Source organism: Eschrichtius robustus, chromosome 14, assembly GCF_028021215.1.
Source record: "Eschrichtius robustus isolate mEscRob2 chromosome 14, mEscRob2.pri, whole genome shotgun sequence".
NCBI lineage: Eukaryota > Metazoa > Chordata > Mammalia > Artiodactyla > Eschrichtiidae > Eschrichtius > Eschrichtius robustus.
In genome coordinates, this window is record NC_090837.1 from 92,812,078 (window position 1) to 92,832,110 (window position 20,033).

At 35.8% G+C, this 20,033-nt stretch overlaps 1 protein-coding gene across 5 annotated transcripts in view; it reads right to left on the bottom strand.

Annotated features, from left to right (window-relative positions):
- The window catches only part of RTTN (rotatin), a 170,903-nt gene that overhangs the window by 106,440 nt on the left and 44,430 nt on the right, over positions 1-20,033 (bottom strand). For all 5 annotated transcript variants that reach the window (XM_068563430.1, XM_068563431.1, XM_068563432.1 and 2 more), the window contains 9 exons: positions 18,808-18,907; positions 16,667-16,755; positions 16,198-16,315; positions 14,511-14,607; positions 13,805-13,873; positions 9,963-10,151; positions 9,082-9,321; positions 7,706-7,850; positions 143-297 (listed from right to left, as the gene is read on the bottom strand). In XM_068563430.1, coding sequence (XP_068419531.1) covers positions 143-297; positions 7,706-7,850; positions 9,082-9,321; positions 9,963-10,151; positions 13,805-13,873; positions 14,511-14,607; positions 16,198-16,315; positions 16,667-16,755; positions 18,808-18,907 — 1,202 coding nt within the window. The remainder of the gene's footprint in view (positions 1-142; positions 298-7,705; positions 7,851-9,081; positions 9,322-9,962; positions 10,152-13,804; positions 13,874-14,510; positions 14,608-16,197; positions 16,316-16,666; positions 16,756-18,807; positions 18,908-20,033) is intronic.

The window sequence follows — 20,033 nt, forward strand, 5'->3', positions numbered from 1 at the left end:
AAAACAAACCAGCACAACTGATTTTTACTGAAGTCTTTTCTCCTCTTAATTTGAAACTAATGAAAAGTAAGACCCTTTAGAAATCAAAAGAAAACTAGGTTCTGTGTGAATGTTCCCAAACCTCCAATAACAGACATGGTACCTGTCGGTAAGCGCCACGGAACTGAGCAGCAAGGTGTTGAAAAGGGCGACCAGTTCTTTCTGGAGCTGCTGCCTGACGGCGGTGCGGATGTCATCTGCTTCCTCTCGCGCCTGGGACTCTGTCAGAACCAGCAGCTCCAATAGTGGGTTTGGACTCTGAAAAATGGAATTTGTAAAACATATATTTACCCTCTAATGGAGCTGTATGCTGTTCCCCATAAAGGTTTTTATTGCTAATCATGTTCTGGAGTAACTAAGTTATAGCGCTTAAATCGTAGGTTTCTACGGCATTAGTAGAGATGTTCTCAACTCAAAAGGTGCTTAATATGTTATCTTAAGAAAAGGAGAGCATATCCATTACAGAAAACTGAGGAAAATATAGAGAAGCACAATGAGAAAAACAAAAACCACTCATAATCACACCTCACAGAGGTAGCTGTTATTAGTATGTTGGTACATACTATTCTTTTTATGTGAGTGCAAACAGAATTATAATTCAATATTTTTAACAAAACGGAGATCAAGTGAAAAAATCCACTACTGTGACCATTTTTTTAAACAATGTTGTTATCAGTATTTCTTCAAAAACATGATTTTAGTATCTGATTGTTATTCAGCCATAAGGGTTTTCCACAACTACTGGATTATCAGTGATTTCTAATTTCACTGAGCTGCAGCAGCATGCTCAACTCTGATTATACCCTATGTATGAATTCTACGCAACGAAATCACTAAATCAAAACATTATAATCGTTTTAATGCTTTCAATGTATACTGCCAAATTGTCCCTGCAAAAAGTGTACCAGTACATATGACTAAGGCCCACAGCACCCAAGCCAACGTTGAGTATTATTACCGTTGTAATCTTTGCCAATTTGACAGGCTGATAAACAAAGGAAACTAGTACTACTTAAATTTCAATCTGTTTTCCAACTTAAAAAAAAATAGCTAAAGAAATGTAATAGATGATTTCTAGTAATATTGAGAGAGCAGAAAATGTTACATTAACCAACAGCATTAAAATTAGATGGAATATTTATTTATCATCTATCATGTCATAGGCACTGTGCTAAAAAAAAAAAGAGAGAAAGAAAATAAGATTTTATTTAACTTTTGAGTTAAACTAGAAGATTTGCATTTTCATATTTTATACATGGGCAAACAGAGGTTCATGAAGAGGGTAGGTAACTTAACCAAAGTCATATGAATGAGCAGAGCAAGAATTCAACCTCAGGACCATCTTACTTCAGAGACAGTTAACATTCCATCCCCAGCATTATGTCACATCAATAGTGCATATTATAACGTTCAAAAAGAGATAAAATCAAAATGTAATTACTGTTGTCATGGCATCCTTCACCTAAAGAACTCAATTCAAAAATAACTACGTTCTTTTTAAGGAAAAGAAATTTTTTAAATGGGAAGAAAATTCCAAGTTGTTTACATTATGTAGTATGTACAGTATACTTCAACCAGGTACAAAGAATTAAAAATAATCTAATTGAGAGCTTTTGGAAAATACTGAGGAGAGATGCTTTACCTTTAACTTACTTTACTATGTTTCACACCTAAGCAGCATTTTTTTTCAGCTTTTCCTTTCATCTTGAACAAGAAGTGTCTCATTTGGTTCAAGTAAAACTACATAAAACACAACTACCACTTCTAAGTTTCATACATGAATAAAACAATCTAGACACACATTTAATAAAATCATTAAAATAAATATATATTCTATAGTATTCTTAGCCCCAAATAACCAAAGGCTGACTTACACCCACACTCCCTCTAAATCCCGTAAATACTGACGAACCGAGCGAGCTGTTTTTAATGCAAACCCCATCTTGGTAAGATGTAATTTTACCATCAGCAATTATTAATTCTGATATACATATAAAAATTAAGTAGAAGCTATGGATTAACATATTAATATATTGAAGCAGTATGTAAATATATACCTAAAACTAAGACCCTTCCAAAGAATCTCATCCTATTAATAACTTATTTTTGCAGGTAAATTGCTGAGACTTTTTCCCTTTATAACATATCTTGGATTGACATGTTAACATTAAGATTCAGTGAACCTCAGCAACATCACTTCTAAAATATGGGATTTATTACCATTCCTCAAGAACAAGAGGAAATAGATGTCTCTACTGATGCCTACTGATCTCAAGTACTTAATCATATCTGAAGGTTTTGTCTTTAGACATTAGTATTCAATCCTAATTTTAAACCAACTACGTGGGCCATTATTTCATCAGTGCTGACCTCCAAAAGGCAACAATTTCTGCAATGATGGCTCATTTTCTTTACCCACAGAGTTACCACTCATCATATCCAATTTTCCATCCATCAGCAACCTACAATAGTAGGATGGACAACGCCCTCTGTGAACTCTGAGTGCACATGACCCTGTGGAAGTCCGACAACAGACAGACATGTGCTGTGTAGTTCTGAATGGTCCCCCCTGAAAAAAGTATGGCCCCACTTTGATAAACTTCCATCAAAAACTCATTCTGAAAAGAAATGCATTCAAATTCAGCACTTCTCAGTTATTTTATATACTAACAAAATATCAATACATTAAAATATAAATTAGCAGTACAAAAAATTCCTTAAGTACGTAAAATGCTTGTAATAAATGAAAGTTTTGATAAAACATGTAGACAAAATTTTCACAAGAGAAAGTTTCTGTATCTTCCCTCGGTAAGTTAGCTAATTTTTCTTTATATATCTTTTAGGCATTCTTCTGCTTGATCAGGTATTCATTTCTGTCTAATTTTCTTTTTGCCACCATCACTTTTGCACATCTTCATATGTTATGTCCATACATTCAAAACAATTCCTTTGGAAATGCTATTTTACTGACCTTCTTAAGCCATTTCTCATTTATTTTACCCACTTCAGATGATAAACTGTAAAAGTCACTTTTTGACTTTCTATTTTCATGCTTCTTTTATTTTGAACATTGGTTGTTACAAAACGCTTAATAATTTAATCCTCGTAGCATGATATTTAGAGAGTAAACTCTCCTGATAGTGGATGCTTAAGTCCACTTTACTCACCCTTAAAAGTATTCCTATTATTTATAACACTAGTGATGATAATATATGAGACAAGGTAAGAGCTCTCCAAAGACAGCTTTGATACCATACAAAGTCAAACAAACTAATTATACCAAAAATCCTTTCCTAAAGCTGCATTAAAATTACAGTACAGGGCTTCCCTGGTGGCACAGTGGTTAAGAATCCGCCTGCCAATGCAAGGGACACGGGTTCGAGCCCTGGTCTGGGAAGATCCCACATGCCGCGGAGCAGCTAAGCCCGTGAGCCACAACTACTGAGCCTGCGCATCTGGAGCCTGTGCTCCACAACAAGAGAGGCCGCGACAGTAAGAGGCCCGCGCACCGCGATGAAGCATGGTCCCCGCTCGCCACAACTAGAGAAAGCCCTCGCACAGAAACGAAGACCCAACACAGTCAAAAATAAATAAATAAATAAATTTATTTTAAAAAAAAAATTACAGTACAATCATCTAGAGTCCTGTAGAAATTTCATTTTAATTTCAAAACTATGAATAAATTATGCAATATGTACCAGCACTCATGACATACTACAAAATTCATAATCGTTTAAACGTAAAGTTTTAACTATCTAGTTATAGTTACACAGTTTAGGTACGTATATTTTAATTTTTCTATTGCTATATACTATTTACAGTCATATGCAAACATTCAACTATTGCACAGATTTTCAAGAAAAGATTCTAAAATCAAAGCCCACTATATATCTGTTATTTTCACAAACCAAAGCAACCACAGCTCCCAGTGTACAAGAATTCTACCCGAAGGAGGAGACTGCTTTAGAGGTTATTCTTTTTTTAAAATGAGTAAAAAAATTATGAAGTTATAAAAAATCTATAGATCAAAAATCAATTTATCAAAAAACTCATTCAGAGGAAAAGCTTCATGGACATTATTTTAATAATGTTTTAATGTCTAATCTATAAAATATTTAAGCAGGTCTTAAAGCTGAAAGAACTATGACAATAGGTTTTCCTGTTCGCTTTATTAAAAATATCCAGAAAAAAACTGCCTCTGAATGCTTCCTTAATTTTTTTAATAATTAAAAGATAAGAGAAAATAGAAGTAAATACAGTACTTTGAAATCATCCTTGGGAAAGTAACAGAAGAGCAAACTTTACTGAACAATAAATCTATGTACCCTGGAAGTGCAATCATCTTATTAAGGACTCAAAAATTATAATTTAAGGAAATTAGTATGTTGTCTCTCATTTGTGTTATAAATAATTTTCTCAGTTTATCATGTCTTTTTAACTATGCTTAAGGTATTTCTTGCCATACATACAGAAACCAATAAAATTCACATATAAATGCCCTCCTACTGGACAAATGTTCTGTCATAAGTTTCACAAAATGAAAATAGAAGTGAAATGGCCAGAGAAAAATATAAAAAATAAATTTTATTAAGGAAAAATTTGCTATGATAATTTAAAAATGTAGTTCTTCAGAAAAATACAGGCATATCAAAGGAACATAATACAACGTTCAATCAAAGAGTCATGCATATATAGGAAATCAGTTTATGGTTTTAAAAAATGGTGCCAATTCAAATCAGGGGTAGACATGACATGAGAAAATTGCTAACCATTAAAAAAAATAATCTACATCATAAGAAATTCCAGATGAATAAAGATGTAAACAAAAATAAAACCTTAAGTATCATAAAAGAAAACATGAGGGGCTTCCCTGGTGGCGCAGTGGTTGAGAGTCTGCCTGCCAATGCAGGGGACACGGGTTCGAGCCCTGGTCTGGGAGGATCCCACATGCCGCGGAGCAACTAGGCCCGTGAGCCACAATTACTGAGCCTGCGCGTCTGGAGCCTGTGCGCATATGTAGCCTGTGCTCCACAACAAGAGAGGCCGCGATAGTGAGAGGCCCGCGCACCGCGATGAAGAGTGGCCCCCGCTTGCCGCAATTAGAGAAAGCCCTCACACAGAAACGAAGACCCAACACAGCCATAAATAAATAAATAAATAAATAAATAATAATTAAAAAAAAAAAAGAAAACATGAGAGTGTTTTCTCAAAACTCTGGAAAACAGAAGATCTTTCCAAGAAGACACATAATTTAGAAACTATAAAAAAATCCTATAAATATGACTACACAAAAATAACATGGCAGTGAATGAAACAAACAACATAACCTGTCCTCCCACTGCCCACATTCTAGTGGGGTGGGCTGGGGTAGAAAGAAAATGAACAAAGATATTCTGCAAGTGGGAGCGATAAGTACAATGAAGAAACGTAAAATAGGATTAAGAAGGCACAGAGAGTCGGGCATGGAGAAATGCTACACTATGACAGATAAGGATGACTAACATCTGAACAGAGCACTGAATCAAGTGCGGTAGTCAGCTGTATAGATATCTAGGGGAAGAGCATTCCAGCCAGAGAGAAAAAGAAATGCAAAGGGAGCTATGAGTGCGGTGTGTGAAAAACAACCAGAGGCCAATGTGGCTGGAAAAGAAGGAGTGGAGTACAGTGGTAGGAGAGAAAGTCAGAAAGATACTCAGAATCAAGCTCAAATAGAGCCTTGTAGCCTATGGAGCTTAATCTGAACGAGAGGAAGCTGGTGGAGGATTCTGAGAACAGGGACATGATGTGACTTCAGTTTAAGATCCCTGTGGCAGCCGTCTTGAGAAGCACAGGCAGCACGGGTGGAGGCTGGAAGACCTAACAATAACCTGGGAGAAGGGCGGTGACGGCTCGGCCTAGAGTGGTAACGGTCAAGGTGGTGAGAAGTCAGGTTTCTCTCATTCGTACACACACACACACACACACACACACACACCTGTAGCACTATACCTAAATGTGGAAATTATGATCATGGAACACAATTTAAGTACTATAAAATAGGAAAATAAGTCCAAGATACAGTAAGGTCAGAAGACTAATGACAAGAAAAAAACATTTGCAACTCATATCACAGATAAAGGGCTAATCTCTCTAATTTATGAAGGGCTCCTCTGTTACCAAAAACGAAAGAGAGAGAGACAGCGTGTTTGAGCACACACGTGCGAGAGAAGACTAGAAACCTAATTGTGGGGCAAAACTAGCAAGGGCGTCAAGGGACAATTCACGGAAAACAAAAAAGCCCCAATCATGAAAATCATCGTATCATTCAAAATAAGAGTTACCTATTTAAAAAAAAAAAACAAACCTCAATACAAACACATATACACGTGTATCTTTGCAACTTGTAACTGACTCAGCAATTACAGTTCTAGGAATTTATAGTTTCCATTTGTTGTATTTTAACATGTTACAAAATTAAGGTTATGTGTGTTTCTTGTAATTAACTACATAGCTTCCTTAAAGTGATATGTTTACTAGTGAGTTAATAAATGTTTATTGAGAGCTCACTATGTGCAAGGCACTATGGTAGACGCTGGGTATGCAATGGTGAATGAAGCAGTCCCTATTTTCACCAATCCACAATAAGGCAGAAAATAATAAACATCTAAACAAGCTTTATACACATATAAACATTCATATACATACTGTATTTTTTATATCTATAAATACTTTTAAAAGTATTCTCAATTAGAATTTCTAACTTACATTATATTAGCACCTTGCATTTTTATAGAAAATCATGTCTTTAAATGAGCTTTGCAAATGTATTAACATATAATGAACTATATTTGTTTTATAAGGTCTATTATCTTCTATTTCAGCTTAGGCCCTTTTTTCTAAATTTAATGTGTTTTTTTCGTGATTGTTTGTGTGAAGGTTTATCTTCACCAGGTTAAGTAAATCCATATAGTATTTGCAAAAAAAAAAAAAAAAAAAAAATACAGGCCAATGATAAAAAAACAAGCTAGCTTCCTGGGTTCTTGGCAAGTTTCTCAGAACACAGTCAGCTACAAAAAGTAGAGAGTAGTCGGGGGGCTGGACGGGTAAACACTACAGTAAACTTACATGAAACCTGAGCACAGTCTGACTGAGTCCTTCCAACCTCACCGTCACTATCCCTCACTGCCTCCAGGCTTGTCTCACTGCCCCTCCACATCCCTACTTGAACTCCCCCACTCCAAGATCCTCACTTAAGAATACAGCTATACATATACATATGTATATGTATAACTGATTCACTTTGTTATAAAGCAGAAACTAACACACCATTGTAAAGCAATTATACTTCAATAAAGATGTTTAAATAAATAAATAAATAAATAAAATAAAATAATCATTCAAAAAAAAAAGAATACAGCTGCTGCTGAAAGCTCACATACAGAACAGGTTTCATTAAACGCCAAGACTGAAGGTCCCATTTAGTCTACAGACTTTTAACTTAAACCTAGTAACAATCACGTCAGGAAGGCATATTGCTAAAAGCCATCTATTACAACGTAAGGACTACTTGGCTAAACATGGGCTATGTAAAAATCATACTTTTCCATATTTTCATATACAGTATTAATGATTTTTACAAATATATCATTTGTCAAACCTAAAATTCAAATTCCTGAACAACACTTACATGTCTAAGAAGTAATTCGAGAAGCCAGTTTAGAAGTTCTACGGATACATTTTTTCTTTGTTCCTTCAATAACTTATTTAGAAAATGTATGATATCTATTAGCAGTTTCTCATCTTCAGTGCAAGCAGGAAGTACTTGTAAAAACCTACAATAAAGAAGACAGTAATCATGGTTTCTAGTTCTATAAAGTAAGTGGCGTGCGGCTAAGTATTTAACAACTGGCTGAGAAGTGGGGTGCTGATTTGCTGTGTTTGCCAATTGCCATAGTGTAAATACCCCACCATGGCTGACTGCAATCCTCCAATCTACCGCACAGCTGTGGAGACAGGCACTGCAGCACACCATTATACAGCATTTCCACAGCACAGACAGAATCCATATAAATAACATCGAGAGCACAGATAATAGTAAAATGTTGTAAAATAATTAGGAAGCCATGACTCTGCATAATCATTATCTTTATTTTTCATATAATTTATTTAATTGTAAGTTTACAAAGTTCAATTTTAAGAGTGGTTGTGTTTAACGACTAACTTGCAAAAATCCAGATAATTTAACCATCACCTCTCTCACAAGGCAGTCCTAGCTGGCTACAGCACACCACTGAAAAAGGTAAACTAGGTATCCGAATTGTGAGAGCTACACTAAATAAGAGCCCACATTTTAGAAACTCAAATAACCTTGCATTTTGAAAATGGCACACTTTCCGTTTAATAGAGAGTTATACATTTTATACAAAAGTCACATGAAGACTAAAATGTAAAACTGCTGGCAACGGCTGCTTATCAGTCTTATTTCAAATGCAGCCATCTGCTACCAGTTAAACGTGTTAAATTTACAAGCCAGGGCCTTCCCAATAACTACTAAAGGACCTCCACATGGCTATCAACTTCATGAAATTCAGAGTAAAAAGAAAAATGAGATAATTTACTAAAGAACAGAAAGAAAGCAAAACAAAACAGCCAGAGTTACCAAGCCTTTAATCAGTTCCCTGATGTCTCAGCTCATTTATTGATACAATATGGACAGGAATAAACAGTTTGTTTACCCATGCCTTATCCTAATCATTTACTTCTGTGAGATAAAAAATAAGATTTGCTATGTTAGGATATAAAAATATAATAATAATATTTGTAAAAATTATAACAATTTATTAATAAGTCCAAAATGCAGTAATTATGTTAAAATTGTCTCTTTTGCTATTATTAGACCTGTATTACAGATAATAAAAATCCTTAAATTTTTCTTTCTAAAAAGCATTTCTCTCATGATACCAACAATAAGAACACATGCTCCTATCTTCAAACATGTGGAGATGAACCCAAATACAATTCCATCCAGGCCTCTGAAACCAGCAGGCTTGAGCTGACACTGACCTGTTTAGTGTGGTGTGCCAAGACAAGGACTTCAAGGTAATCCCACATGGGCCAGTGCCACCCTTGAAAGACAATCTGTCATTCAGAAGATAAAAACTCATCCTCGTGAGAGCAGCCCTCACTTCCCTGTGGGCTGCAGCCTGAACAATGGAGTGGAGACAGTCCTTCAGTCCACTTGCTGTGTGTGTCAGCTTCAGAGTAAGGGTGTCCTCAGTGGATAACTTCAATGTATCTAAAAATCTAAACAAAAAGAAAAAAAGAAAGAGCAACATAAAGCTATTAAATAAAAGCTCACAATTATTTTTATTATAAACTGTCTCCCCCAAATTCTGTTCTGTTTCCTTTTAATTTAAGGGTGACTCACAGCCAAAAGAAAATCTGATGTGTATCTGTCACTATTAGGGTTTCACACTAGCATGAGGATGTTTATATTGACATTTTCCTGCTTACAGAAATATAATCTCCATTCAAATGAGAAAGTACTGACAGATTAGAATACTGAGGTATTTAAAAGTCATCATCATCGTCATCACCCCAGTGACGATAACGAAATTCACATATGTATTTACTGAGCTTCTACCCTAACCCAGAGCACTTTTTCTAGTGAATTACATCTGTTAACTAACCAAACTTTATATAATCTCCAAAACAGCATAGAGCACAATGCTTTTTAATTTAAATTTCTTTGTGTGACAGTTTTTAAAAAGTAATGAATGACATGTAATCTTTAAAACAAAGTAAAAATTATAATCTTTAGTGAGAAAGCAGGGTCAGACGTTAAAAAGTAAAAAAGCTACTTGACCTAAAGGAAAAATAAGGCCTAGCTAATTAATCATAATTAGGTAGATGTGAATGCTTTTCTACTACATGTAACAGCTTACTCTTGGATTTTAGTTTCAGAGTTCATTTGCTTCAACAGATTATCACTCCCATGATACCATGATAGGTTCCAAGCTATTCTCAGCATATCTGAGACCGGCTTCAAGGCCAAACAATCAGCAGATAACGGCAAAACTATGGAGTAAGGACTCACAGCATGGTGGCCAAGTACATGTACTGGTAGATGATACCTAAAGAAAATGTATAAAAAAAATTACATACTTTTAAATTCTTAAATGCTACTCAAAAGAATGAGCCACAAATGAGGGCTAGTTCTACGCCTCCCATTCTACAGCAATACAAAGATCTCTCTCATGGTCCCAGTTTTGAACAGTTACCATGCTTTATTCTTTTGCCATCCTCTAAACTTTCAAAAACACCTGATTAAACTTCTTTCCTGAGGACTTACCATACTCTGTGTTGTATTAGGGTTGTTTGCAGAGATGACTGACGCCCCTTGAAGTCGAGGCCCATGGCTACAGTGAACCACACACACAAGGTGTTCAGCTGAAACACAAATGTCTACTTTATGCTACACACTGTATGTTATCTACCTTTCATTCACAGTTACATGGCATGGCACCATGAAATCCATTTTACAGACGATCAAAATGAGCCTTAAAGAGGCTAAATGAATTGCTTACGTTCACAGGGGTCACTAAGTGACAGAATCACAACTTACTATTTTCACTTGAGAACACAGTTGCACCATCAATAAACTCCATCACTGTGTGTCACCAAGAGAACCCAGAAATATTTTTAGATCTAAGAAAAGATTCAATAGCAGTATCTCTTAAACTAGTTAATGTTAATTTAATACTGCTTAGCAGGACTGCAGTGCCTAGCATCTCAAATGTTAAAGAATAATTTTGCTTATAAAACATATCCCAAACCCCTAATTCACGTATTTGTAACTAATATTAGAGAAACACAATTGGGTAGGATTTTTAAGGGGAAATTTAGTGTGCTTTTTCATTTCATGCATCTCAAAAAAAAAGAGGCTAAGGTAGACTTCTGTATATAAATGAAGCTGAATAATTTTTTAAAAGATAATAAATTTTAAAAATTGGAATTTTCCTTAGAAGTAACCAGGGCTCCTTAGAGAAATGGCTAATGCTAGGTCTGAAATAGGGAAATCAAAGGTGAACCGTGGACATCTCTTCATGCCAGAAAGCAAGAATGTACTAAAAGGCTTGTGAAGCCATGTCAAAAGGACACAAGAGCCTCCTTGAAAGGACTTGCACTAAATGAAAAGAGTTAAGGCTGTCAATCAATGGTCAAGCTTTTAATAAGTTATAAAATGTACTGCAAATTACACCTGAAGAACACAGAAGGAAGAAAATAATAAAAAGCAAAGGGTATTACATCATGACCAGTTTGAGAAACCACTACACACCCACCATGTGGACGACAATTTTTAAAATGACATTACTATGTGTAAAGAAATTACTGTTGACATTTCTTCTCTATGGACAACCTCGATCTTAAGGTAACTCTCTGACCCTTTTCCCCAGGATAACCAAATAGATATGGAATGCCAACAATTTTACTAAACCGCTTTGCTTATGGTGACACTCACTCCCTGCATCTGGACTGGGAGGTGTGCAAAGAACCCACACCTGTGTGTAAATGTACAGTGGGAAGCCACAGCTCTCAGCATCCCTGAGTGCTGTGGCTCTCATACAGGACGTGCCTTGCGGGGACCTGGACGTTATGCCCACAGCATGCTTCCTAGAGATCACATTTTCTATCGGGACGTGGGCCTCCTATGCCAAGACAGCCCCCAGCACCCACACGGGTAATCACACTTCAAGCATGACCTACTGTCGTGTGTGTTTTATTATTTAGCCAAACCTAAAGACCATGAAGAATGTGATGTCTACAACTAAAGAATTTCATTCCTAAGGATATATCCAAGAGGAACTATTGGACACATATCCCAGGAGATACATAATGTTTACAGGGATGTATACAGGAGCAAAAACCCAGAATCAACCCAAATACCCCATGACAGGAGAATGAATAATCTGTGGTATCGTCTAACAAGAGTATTGTACAGCAGTGAAAATGATTATACTACATGTAATAATATCTAGCAAGCTATAAAATGTTATTTTTAAATTAATCATAGTTGTATTAAGATATAATTTTCTTACCTTTAACATACACAGATTTTAAGTGTACAGCCTGATGAATTTTTATATATGTGTTCATTTGTGTAACCACCACCCAGAATAAAACACAGAACATTTCCATCCCCTCAGAAAGTTTCTTTGTTCCCTTTTCTTGTCAATTACTCTCCTAGCCCTCTTCCAAGAGGTAACTACTATTGTTACCTATTCTGATTTCTCTCACCAGAGATCAACTTTGTTGGTGAACTTTAAATAAATGGAATATACAGTATATATTCTTTTGTGGCTTTTTTCACATTATGTCTATGATTATGTCATAAACCCTATGTCTATGAGACTCATGTTGTTGTGTGAAAAGTAGTTTTTAAATGTTGTATAGTGTTTCACTGTGTGAGTATAGCACAGTTCATTTATCAATTCTCCTTGCTGTTGGACATTTGGGGTGTTTCAAGCTTTTGGTTACTATACATAAAGCTGTTATGAACATTCATTCATATATATATGTATATAAAAGGATAGTGGGTGATGTCAATACCAAGAGCTGGAGGGGGTGTGCAGCATCTGGGACCACTACACTGCTGCAGGAATGTAAACCAGTACACCACTCTGGAATACTGCTTGGTAGCATCTACTAAAGCTAAACATATAAATATCCTCTGATCCATATGTGTTCAAGAATATTTTTAGCGGTCATTATTCATAATAGCCCCAAACAGAAAACAAACCAAATGTCCATCAGTGATAGAATGGTAACTACACGGCTGTATATTCTTACACAGAATACTACACAAAAATGAAAATAAATCAAATACTGCTTCACGCAATGACATGGACAAATCTCCCCAAGTTGAGCAAAAGAAGGCAAATGCAAGAATATACTTTATAAAGTTCAAGAACAATGTATAATAACAGAAATGAAAATAGAATTATCTTTGTGGGTGCTGGAAGGTAATAAGGAAGCACAAAAGTGGTTTCTGGCATGCTAGTGATATTTTGTACCTTAATCTACATGTTAGTTACATGGGTGTATTTATCTGGAAAAATTCGGGATTTGTAAACTTTATGTATCTTATACTTCAATGAAAACAATTTACTTTTTAAAAAGTCTAGAGAGACATGAAAACCAAATGCAATTCATGATCTTGATTGGATCCTGCATTTAAAAAAAAAAATCTATAGAAGATATTTGGGATATAATTGGAGAAACTGGATCATGTTACAGAATTATTTTTAATTTTCTTAGATGTGACCATTCATGGTACAGTGGTTATGTAGGATAATGTCCTTAATTTAAGGAGGTACATGCTGGAATAATTGGGAGGGTAGTAAAATTATGTCTGAAACTTATATTTAAATGGGTTGGGGAAAAAGATTACATAAAAATAAATAAATGTATTGAGAGAGAGAGAGAAAGACAGAAAAGCAGACCCATGTGTTAACAGTTGCTGAATCTAGGCTGAAGGGTATGCAAGTGTTCACTATATAGTTCTTTCAAGTTTTGTGTAGACTTGAACAATATCAAAATAAAAACTTGGCGACAGGGATGTACACTTACTGAACTTTCAGAAGCACCACCATGAAGGAAACATTAAAGCATTACAAGTCATATGATGAAACGCTAGATGAAAACTTTTAACAAATTATAGATCTTGATTTCCCTTTCTGTAACAGTATTTTATCTTTGAGAAAAATCAAAGAAATAAATTCTTTACCTTCTAGAAACTGAAACAGGCAAACTGAAGACTGATGGTGAAGAAGGTTTATTGGAAGGATTATCAGACCTATTTCACAAAAGAAACACAAAAGGAAAGAAACAACTGAGTAGACCATCGTTTTGTCTAAGAAACACAACTTGCTTTGCTTCCTTGACTGAAACTCAAATCAAGAGTTGCATTTGGTTCTGTCATTTAGTATAGTTATGACATGGTGCTACTACCCAGATTTGCTTTTGAAGAGCAAATTATGCTTTTCTTTAAGAAGTCCATATAATAAATGATTCATACCATGCAGACGCTGTACTGGCAGGTGGCCTCTGTGTCTCTCTCCCACTGATCCTGCTCAGGGTCAGTGTTAATCAGATATTACATCCTAAACATCCTCCCCAAGGTTTTTTTATGAAATATTAAAGAAAAAACACACAAAATTGAGAGTATATACCAAAAAACGTATTAATGATAAAACTTACTATAGTAATTATCAAATTTTGTACTTAGTAATGTTCAACAATAAAAGTTCAGGGTGACTTTTTGAGCCAACGTGCATAATACTGCTATTCAAACCAAAAATCGTACCATGTATATCTACCATGGAAAGCATAAGCTTCCTAAGTCAGAAATTTCCATGCACTGCTATAAGACTGCAACAGAAACTCAGACAGACAATTCAGAGTAAAAACCTTTTAAAACTCTTATAGCTCACCACATATCCATTCTTGATACTTCATCAAATAACAGAAGACAAAATAATGCTCCAACTTCAGTCACGACGGTACAATCTTCATGAAATATCAAGGAAACTGTAAATAAAAAGAAGCACAACTTTATAAAATATTTTTACCTCTAGAAAGAATGAACTTCAAATTTAAAATATCTTAACTCGAAAAGAAGAGATGCCGTTCTCAGAGAAATGCGACGTTAACCCAGATAAACTGACATCACTAAAACAGTGGCTCTCAACTTTCAAATCTATGCAAATCTCTGCAGGGCTTGTTAAAACAGAGTTTCTGATCTGGTAGGTTTGGAGGATACAGACACTACTGGCCTAGCACATAGTACGCACTCAATAAATGTTTGCTGAGGAATTAATTTTCCTTGTTGAGTACCTAGTTAAAAAACTAATTTTGCCCTAAATTCATTAATGAGAGATATTATAATTCATTTTCAGGCTCACTTAAGTAATTTTTGGAAACATCAATGAGATCGAAAAAGTATTAAAAGGGTACAGATTATGTTGCCTTAGAAAATGTCTTTGAATCTAGTAGGTGCTCATAAGTAATTGATTGCTTGAATAATTTAAATCAAAATTATAACTGAAAAGGTAAACTAGGAACTAAATTCTACTGAATGAGGTTAATAGGAAGACAATTATTAACAAGACAAAAGAAAACTAGAGATCCATAACTGCTACTCTTCCACATCAATCTAAAAAAAACACTTGTAAAATTTTACACACTATTCAAAATTTATGAAGCCGAACACATTGAGTCTCTTTAGAACTTTACCTGGTTTGAACCTTTATCAATGTTACTTAAACTGTGTCCTATTCACTTGGCAAGCAGAAGCCATTAGAAGAGAAGAAAATGCTAAAATAAAATGACTCATAATATTTTGAACATAAATATCATTAATCTCTTACATGCCTGATAATTGACAAGGTTAAGCATATCGAGACATTTGCTCAAGATGTCTCTTGTAGAATATTTAAAAGCAATGGCCTACATTTCTAGGAAAGAAAATAGCACAGAATGTTACCAAGCTCTCTATTGAGAACAGTCAGAAAAGAAGAGGAAAAAAAAGAGAAAAAAATAACATGGAATTTTTCCACCTAAATACATTACTCAATTACAACCAAACTGAAAAAGGTTAAAAAAAAATCACACTTTATGAAATGTAATAAGTTAATGCTCAGAGTCATTCAGGATGGTCTAGTTCCCACTCCCCACAAGCTGAGTCTATACACTCTGAATGCCAGTTTAAGGACATAACCAGTTATAACAGCAAAGCGTCAGATCTAAAGGCACAAACAAAACAAGAATGAGGAAACAGACACTGGAAAGAGGCAACAGTGACAGCAGCTGCAGCGCTCTCTCTCTCCACAGGTAAGAACTGACCGCCTGAGCACCAAACGACAGCTACATCAAGTGCAGAGAGCGATCAGAGGCTTCAGCCCTTCTCAGCTCTAAGGTCTACTCTGTAACAGGATTTTAAGAAAATTCCCACAAAAGTGTTAAACATTTCCCACTGCAATGGGTTTTTTTAGTGGCATATTCACTAATAAACTTTGTTATTGTGTTAGTAAAGCGGAAAGTAAATGTTACCTACAGTTAAAGAATAAACAGTTAAAGCTTAAGATTGCTCTCATTACTGTCAGAATGTATTTTATTTACCTCTGAATAGCAGGGTCAAGAGAGAAGGTTGTTGGGAGAGGGAAACACGCAGGACTGGGTCAGCACAGAGAACCTTCCTCAGGAGCGTGAGGCTTGGCTGAACTAGACACTCTACCACCTGGTCAGCAGGGGAAAACACAGTTATTAATTTTTATCAATTCTAAGGTGAGATAAAATATACTGTAACATTGTCTTGTTCTAAACGTCATGCTTTTTCATCAAAATTGTGTGAAACTAAAATGCAAATATTAAGATTTTCCACTGAAAGTATGTTTTGTATATACTTCTGCTTATACATCTAATAGAAATTTTAAGGTTTTCCTTTAGAGACCTCACTTTTAGAAATAAAAAAAATGAACAAAGCAGTGGATGTTACTCAAGATTGAAACTCCAAGTACTCATCCAAATCCAGTTGAATTCATTTCAAATTTAATTGACAAAAAAACCAATCTGTAAAAATATGTCTTACCTCACCATCCTGACTCACACATTCATTTAAATACTCAATTATCTTGTCAGTTAAGCATAATTTTTTCACCATAGCATGCATTTTAATATCTGTAGACCAAAAAAAAAAAGTTACTAAAAGTTAAAGAACATTTTCTATAGTTTTAAAAATAGAATAGACAGCCACACAACTTTCAAACTTTTAAAAATAATTACACTTAGTGTTGAAAATTAGAGGAGGACACTTTAAACTTTTTACTTTATACACATCTGAACAACTTGAAAACTTTTAAGTAACAAGCACATCTTACTTCTGGTAATATAAAAAAAAACTATTCAAGAAGAATAATTAAATGAACTAGCTCAGATTCTGAAAAGAACTAGAATTTTAAGTATACAAATGAACACTTTTATTTGTACATGGAAAATTATTTTATGTTCTTTCATGGACATTTCTTCTCCTTTCCAAATCCATCATCTCAAAATGTTTAGAATTCTCCCCAAGCTAATGCGTAAATACGACTTGCATTTTTCTATCAATATTAATACAAGATCTTTAACCTCAAACTGTTAATAGCAAATATAAAAGAAAGGGTCTGTAACATACTCTAGATATTTCTAGAGAATATGACCTCTTTTTTAATAAACATATACATGTGGGGGGGTGTGTGTGTACACTGAGCAGTCTAAATGTTTGTGTCCCCACAGAACTCACATGTTTGAAACCTAATCCCCAGTGTGGTGGTACGTGGAGGTGGGGCCTTCGGGAGGTCATGAGGTCATGAGGGTGGAGCCCTGCTGAATGAGATCGGTGTCCTTATAAAAAGAGGAGAGCTTTGTTGCCCCTTCTCCATGTGAGGACACAGGGAGAAGACAGTCACCTATGAACCAAGAAGCAGGCCCTCACCAGACACTGAATCTGCAGCGCCTTAATCTTGGACTTGCAGCCTCCAGAACTGTGAGAATAAATTTCTGTTGTTTATAAGCCACCCAGTCTATGGTATTCTATTATAGCAGCCCAAACAGACTAAGACAGACAGACAGACAGACAGACACACACACACACACACACACACACAGGTACTAGATATCACTAGCACCAAAATCTCTAGTTGCTTATAGATTAGTTACAAGTATTTCACAACTTGCACACAAATTTTCTTAGTTTGTACTCCTACATTCTCATTGAGAAAAACGTACAAATATAAAGTTGATATTTAATTTGTAGCTTTCACTGTAACTACCTTTAGCTGCCACTTTAAAAAGGTAGTTTCCACTACCCTCCCATATAGTGCATACCAAAATTATGAGCTTTTTATTTCTGAAATGTTAAACAATACCGAAAGAATACCCTCTAAGTTTTCTTTAATCTTCTTAGCCAAGGCTCTCCACATTTGCTTGAGCCTTATTTTCTGTAGTCTCTATTATTGTTATTAAAACCACAAATATGTTGAATATGATCTTTCAAATTACTCTCTCATCCCAGTTTCCACTAATGTCAGGATGGGAATATTCATCATACCCCACCTTCCAAGTTAAAAAAAATATTTTTATGTAAATGCAACATTACTTCTCTCAAACATTAAAGATAAATTACATACATCACATATAGGAAAAAATTAAAAACTCAAAGAATAACAACACTACAAACAAAGCTAAGAGTAAATTTTAGTAGTTGTTTTTAAAAATAAACTTTTAAAGAAAATACATAGTACTGTGCAGTATTTTTGTCTTACCTACCCACAAAGTACGATTTGATTGATTTCTCTAAGCAAGATGGAACAAACTGAAATATCATATACTAGGTAAACTGAGAAAGGAGCAAGCAATTTACTGTTAGAATTATATCAACATTTCAGAAGAAAGATAATTTTATCAAATGACATTCCACAGGTCAAACAACAATAATCTAGACCAGGGGTCAGCAAACTTTTTCTTTAAGGAACTAGACAGTAAATGTGTTGGGCTTTGCTGGCCGCATATGGCCTTTGTCGCGTATTCTTTGTTAAAAATGTAAAAACCACCCTTAACTTGAAGGCTGCAAGAGAAAAACAGGCCACAGGCCAGACTGGCCTACAAACCATAGTTTGCCAACCCCCAGTACTACTACACACAGCAATCTAAAATTCCATTCTCAGCAGCATTTTCCTTAAAAGACATTACCTTGCATGATCACAGCTAACTGTTCTGCGGCTGACTTTCTCAAAATAAGATCAATATCGTCTGAGATAAAGATGTCATATACCTTTTCAACAGTCTCCAACTGAAAAAAAAAAAAATGTTTTTCATCTACTTCCAATTCTCCAGTAAAAGTCTACAGTTATAAAAACAAAAGCTCGAAGGCCAACTTATTTAAGTAACTGATATATTTACATTTGCAACAATGATGTGCTAGGTCAGAGAGGGAGTTAGGATCTAAAACAAAGAGCCATCATGTCAAATAAGCCTCTCCTCTTAACGTACATTTCCGCTAGGAAGCCATTCATAACCCATTAACCATCCAAGTTACACAACATCACTACAGGTAGTTCCAGGCTAGCCTGAGAACAGCAACCCCAGACACGTGGCTTGGGATTTCTCTGCTGCTCCCCGAAGCCACCAGCTGGAATTCCCTTGGGCCTCTCTGCTTCCCCCTCTTAGGGACCCTGAAGCAGACAGCTCTCTGGGGCTTGCTGCCCAGCACTCTGACCAAGTCCCCCAATAGCAGTCCCTGACTGTCACTTCCTGCCGGGACAGAGTCTGAGGAGGCAAAACACAGCAGGAAAGGGGGAGAGAAAAGGACAGAGAGCACACCCCTCCTTTCTCCAAGCCACTGCCATCTGCAGCCCTAATGTGGACTCAGGAAAGAGAGTTCTAGAACCCCACTCCACCTTCCTCCACACGACGCACAGGGCACAGTAGTGATACCAGTGGCTCAGCACGCAGGAATTCCCCAGCAGGACCTGGTATGTGGCCCATGGAAGGTTCTCCAATCCTCCTGCGAGGGCCATCAAATGGCCCCGAACACTTAGGTTAGAAGAACACTGAATGTGTTTCCCTGTTTTAAAAAATCCGTTGTGTTGCATGTGGCTCTACCACAGGCCTCGGGAGCTGGTCTAAACTTAAAGAAAACTGCCAGACTGCACACTTGGAATCACAGGAGAAGCTATAAAACACAGGAATGAAGCAATGAAGATAACAGACAGCTTGCTTTATCTGATCCTACATCAGACCGCGATGATTTGGGTGCAGTCCTGGACAGACAGGGAGATGAAGGCTACACCTCTTAAGAGGGGGAAAAAGCCAAAGATTTAGAAAAGAGATTAACAAAAAAAACTCAGAACCACTGTAACATTTAAAAGAAACTGCCCTTGCCTTCTATATTATTTTTCCTGTAATGAAGAGGCTGA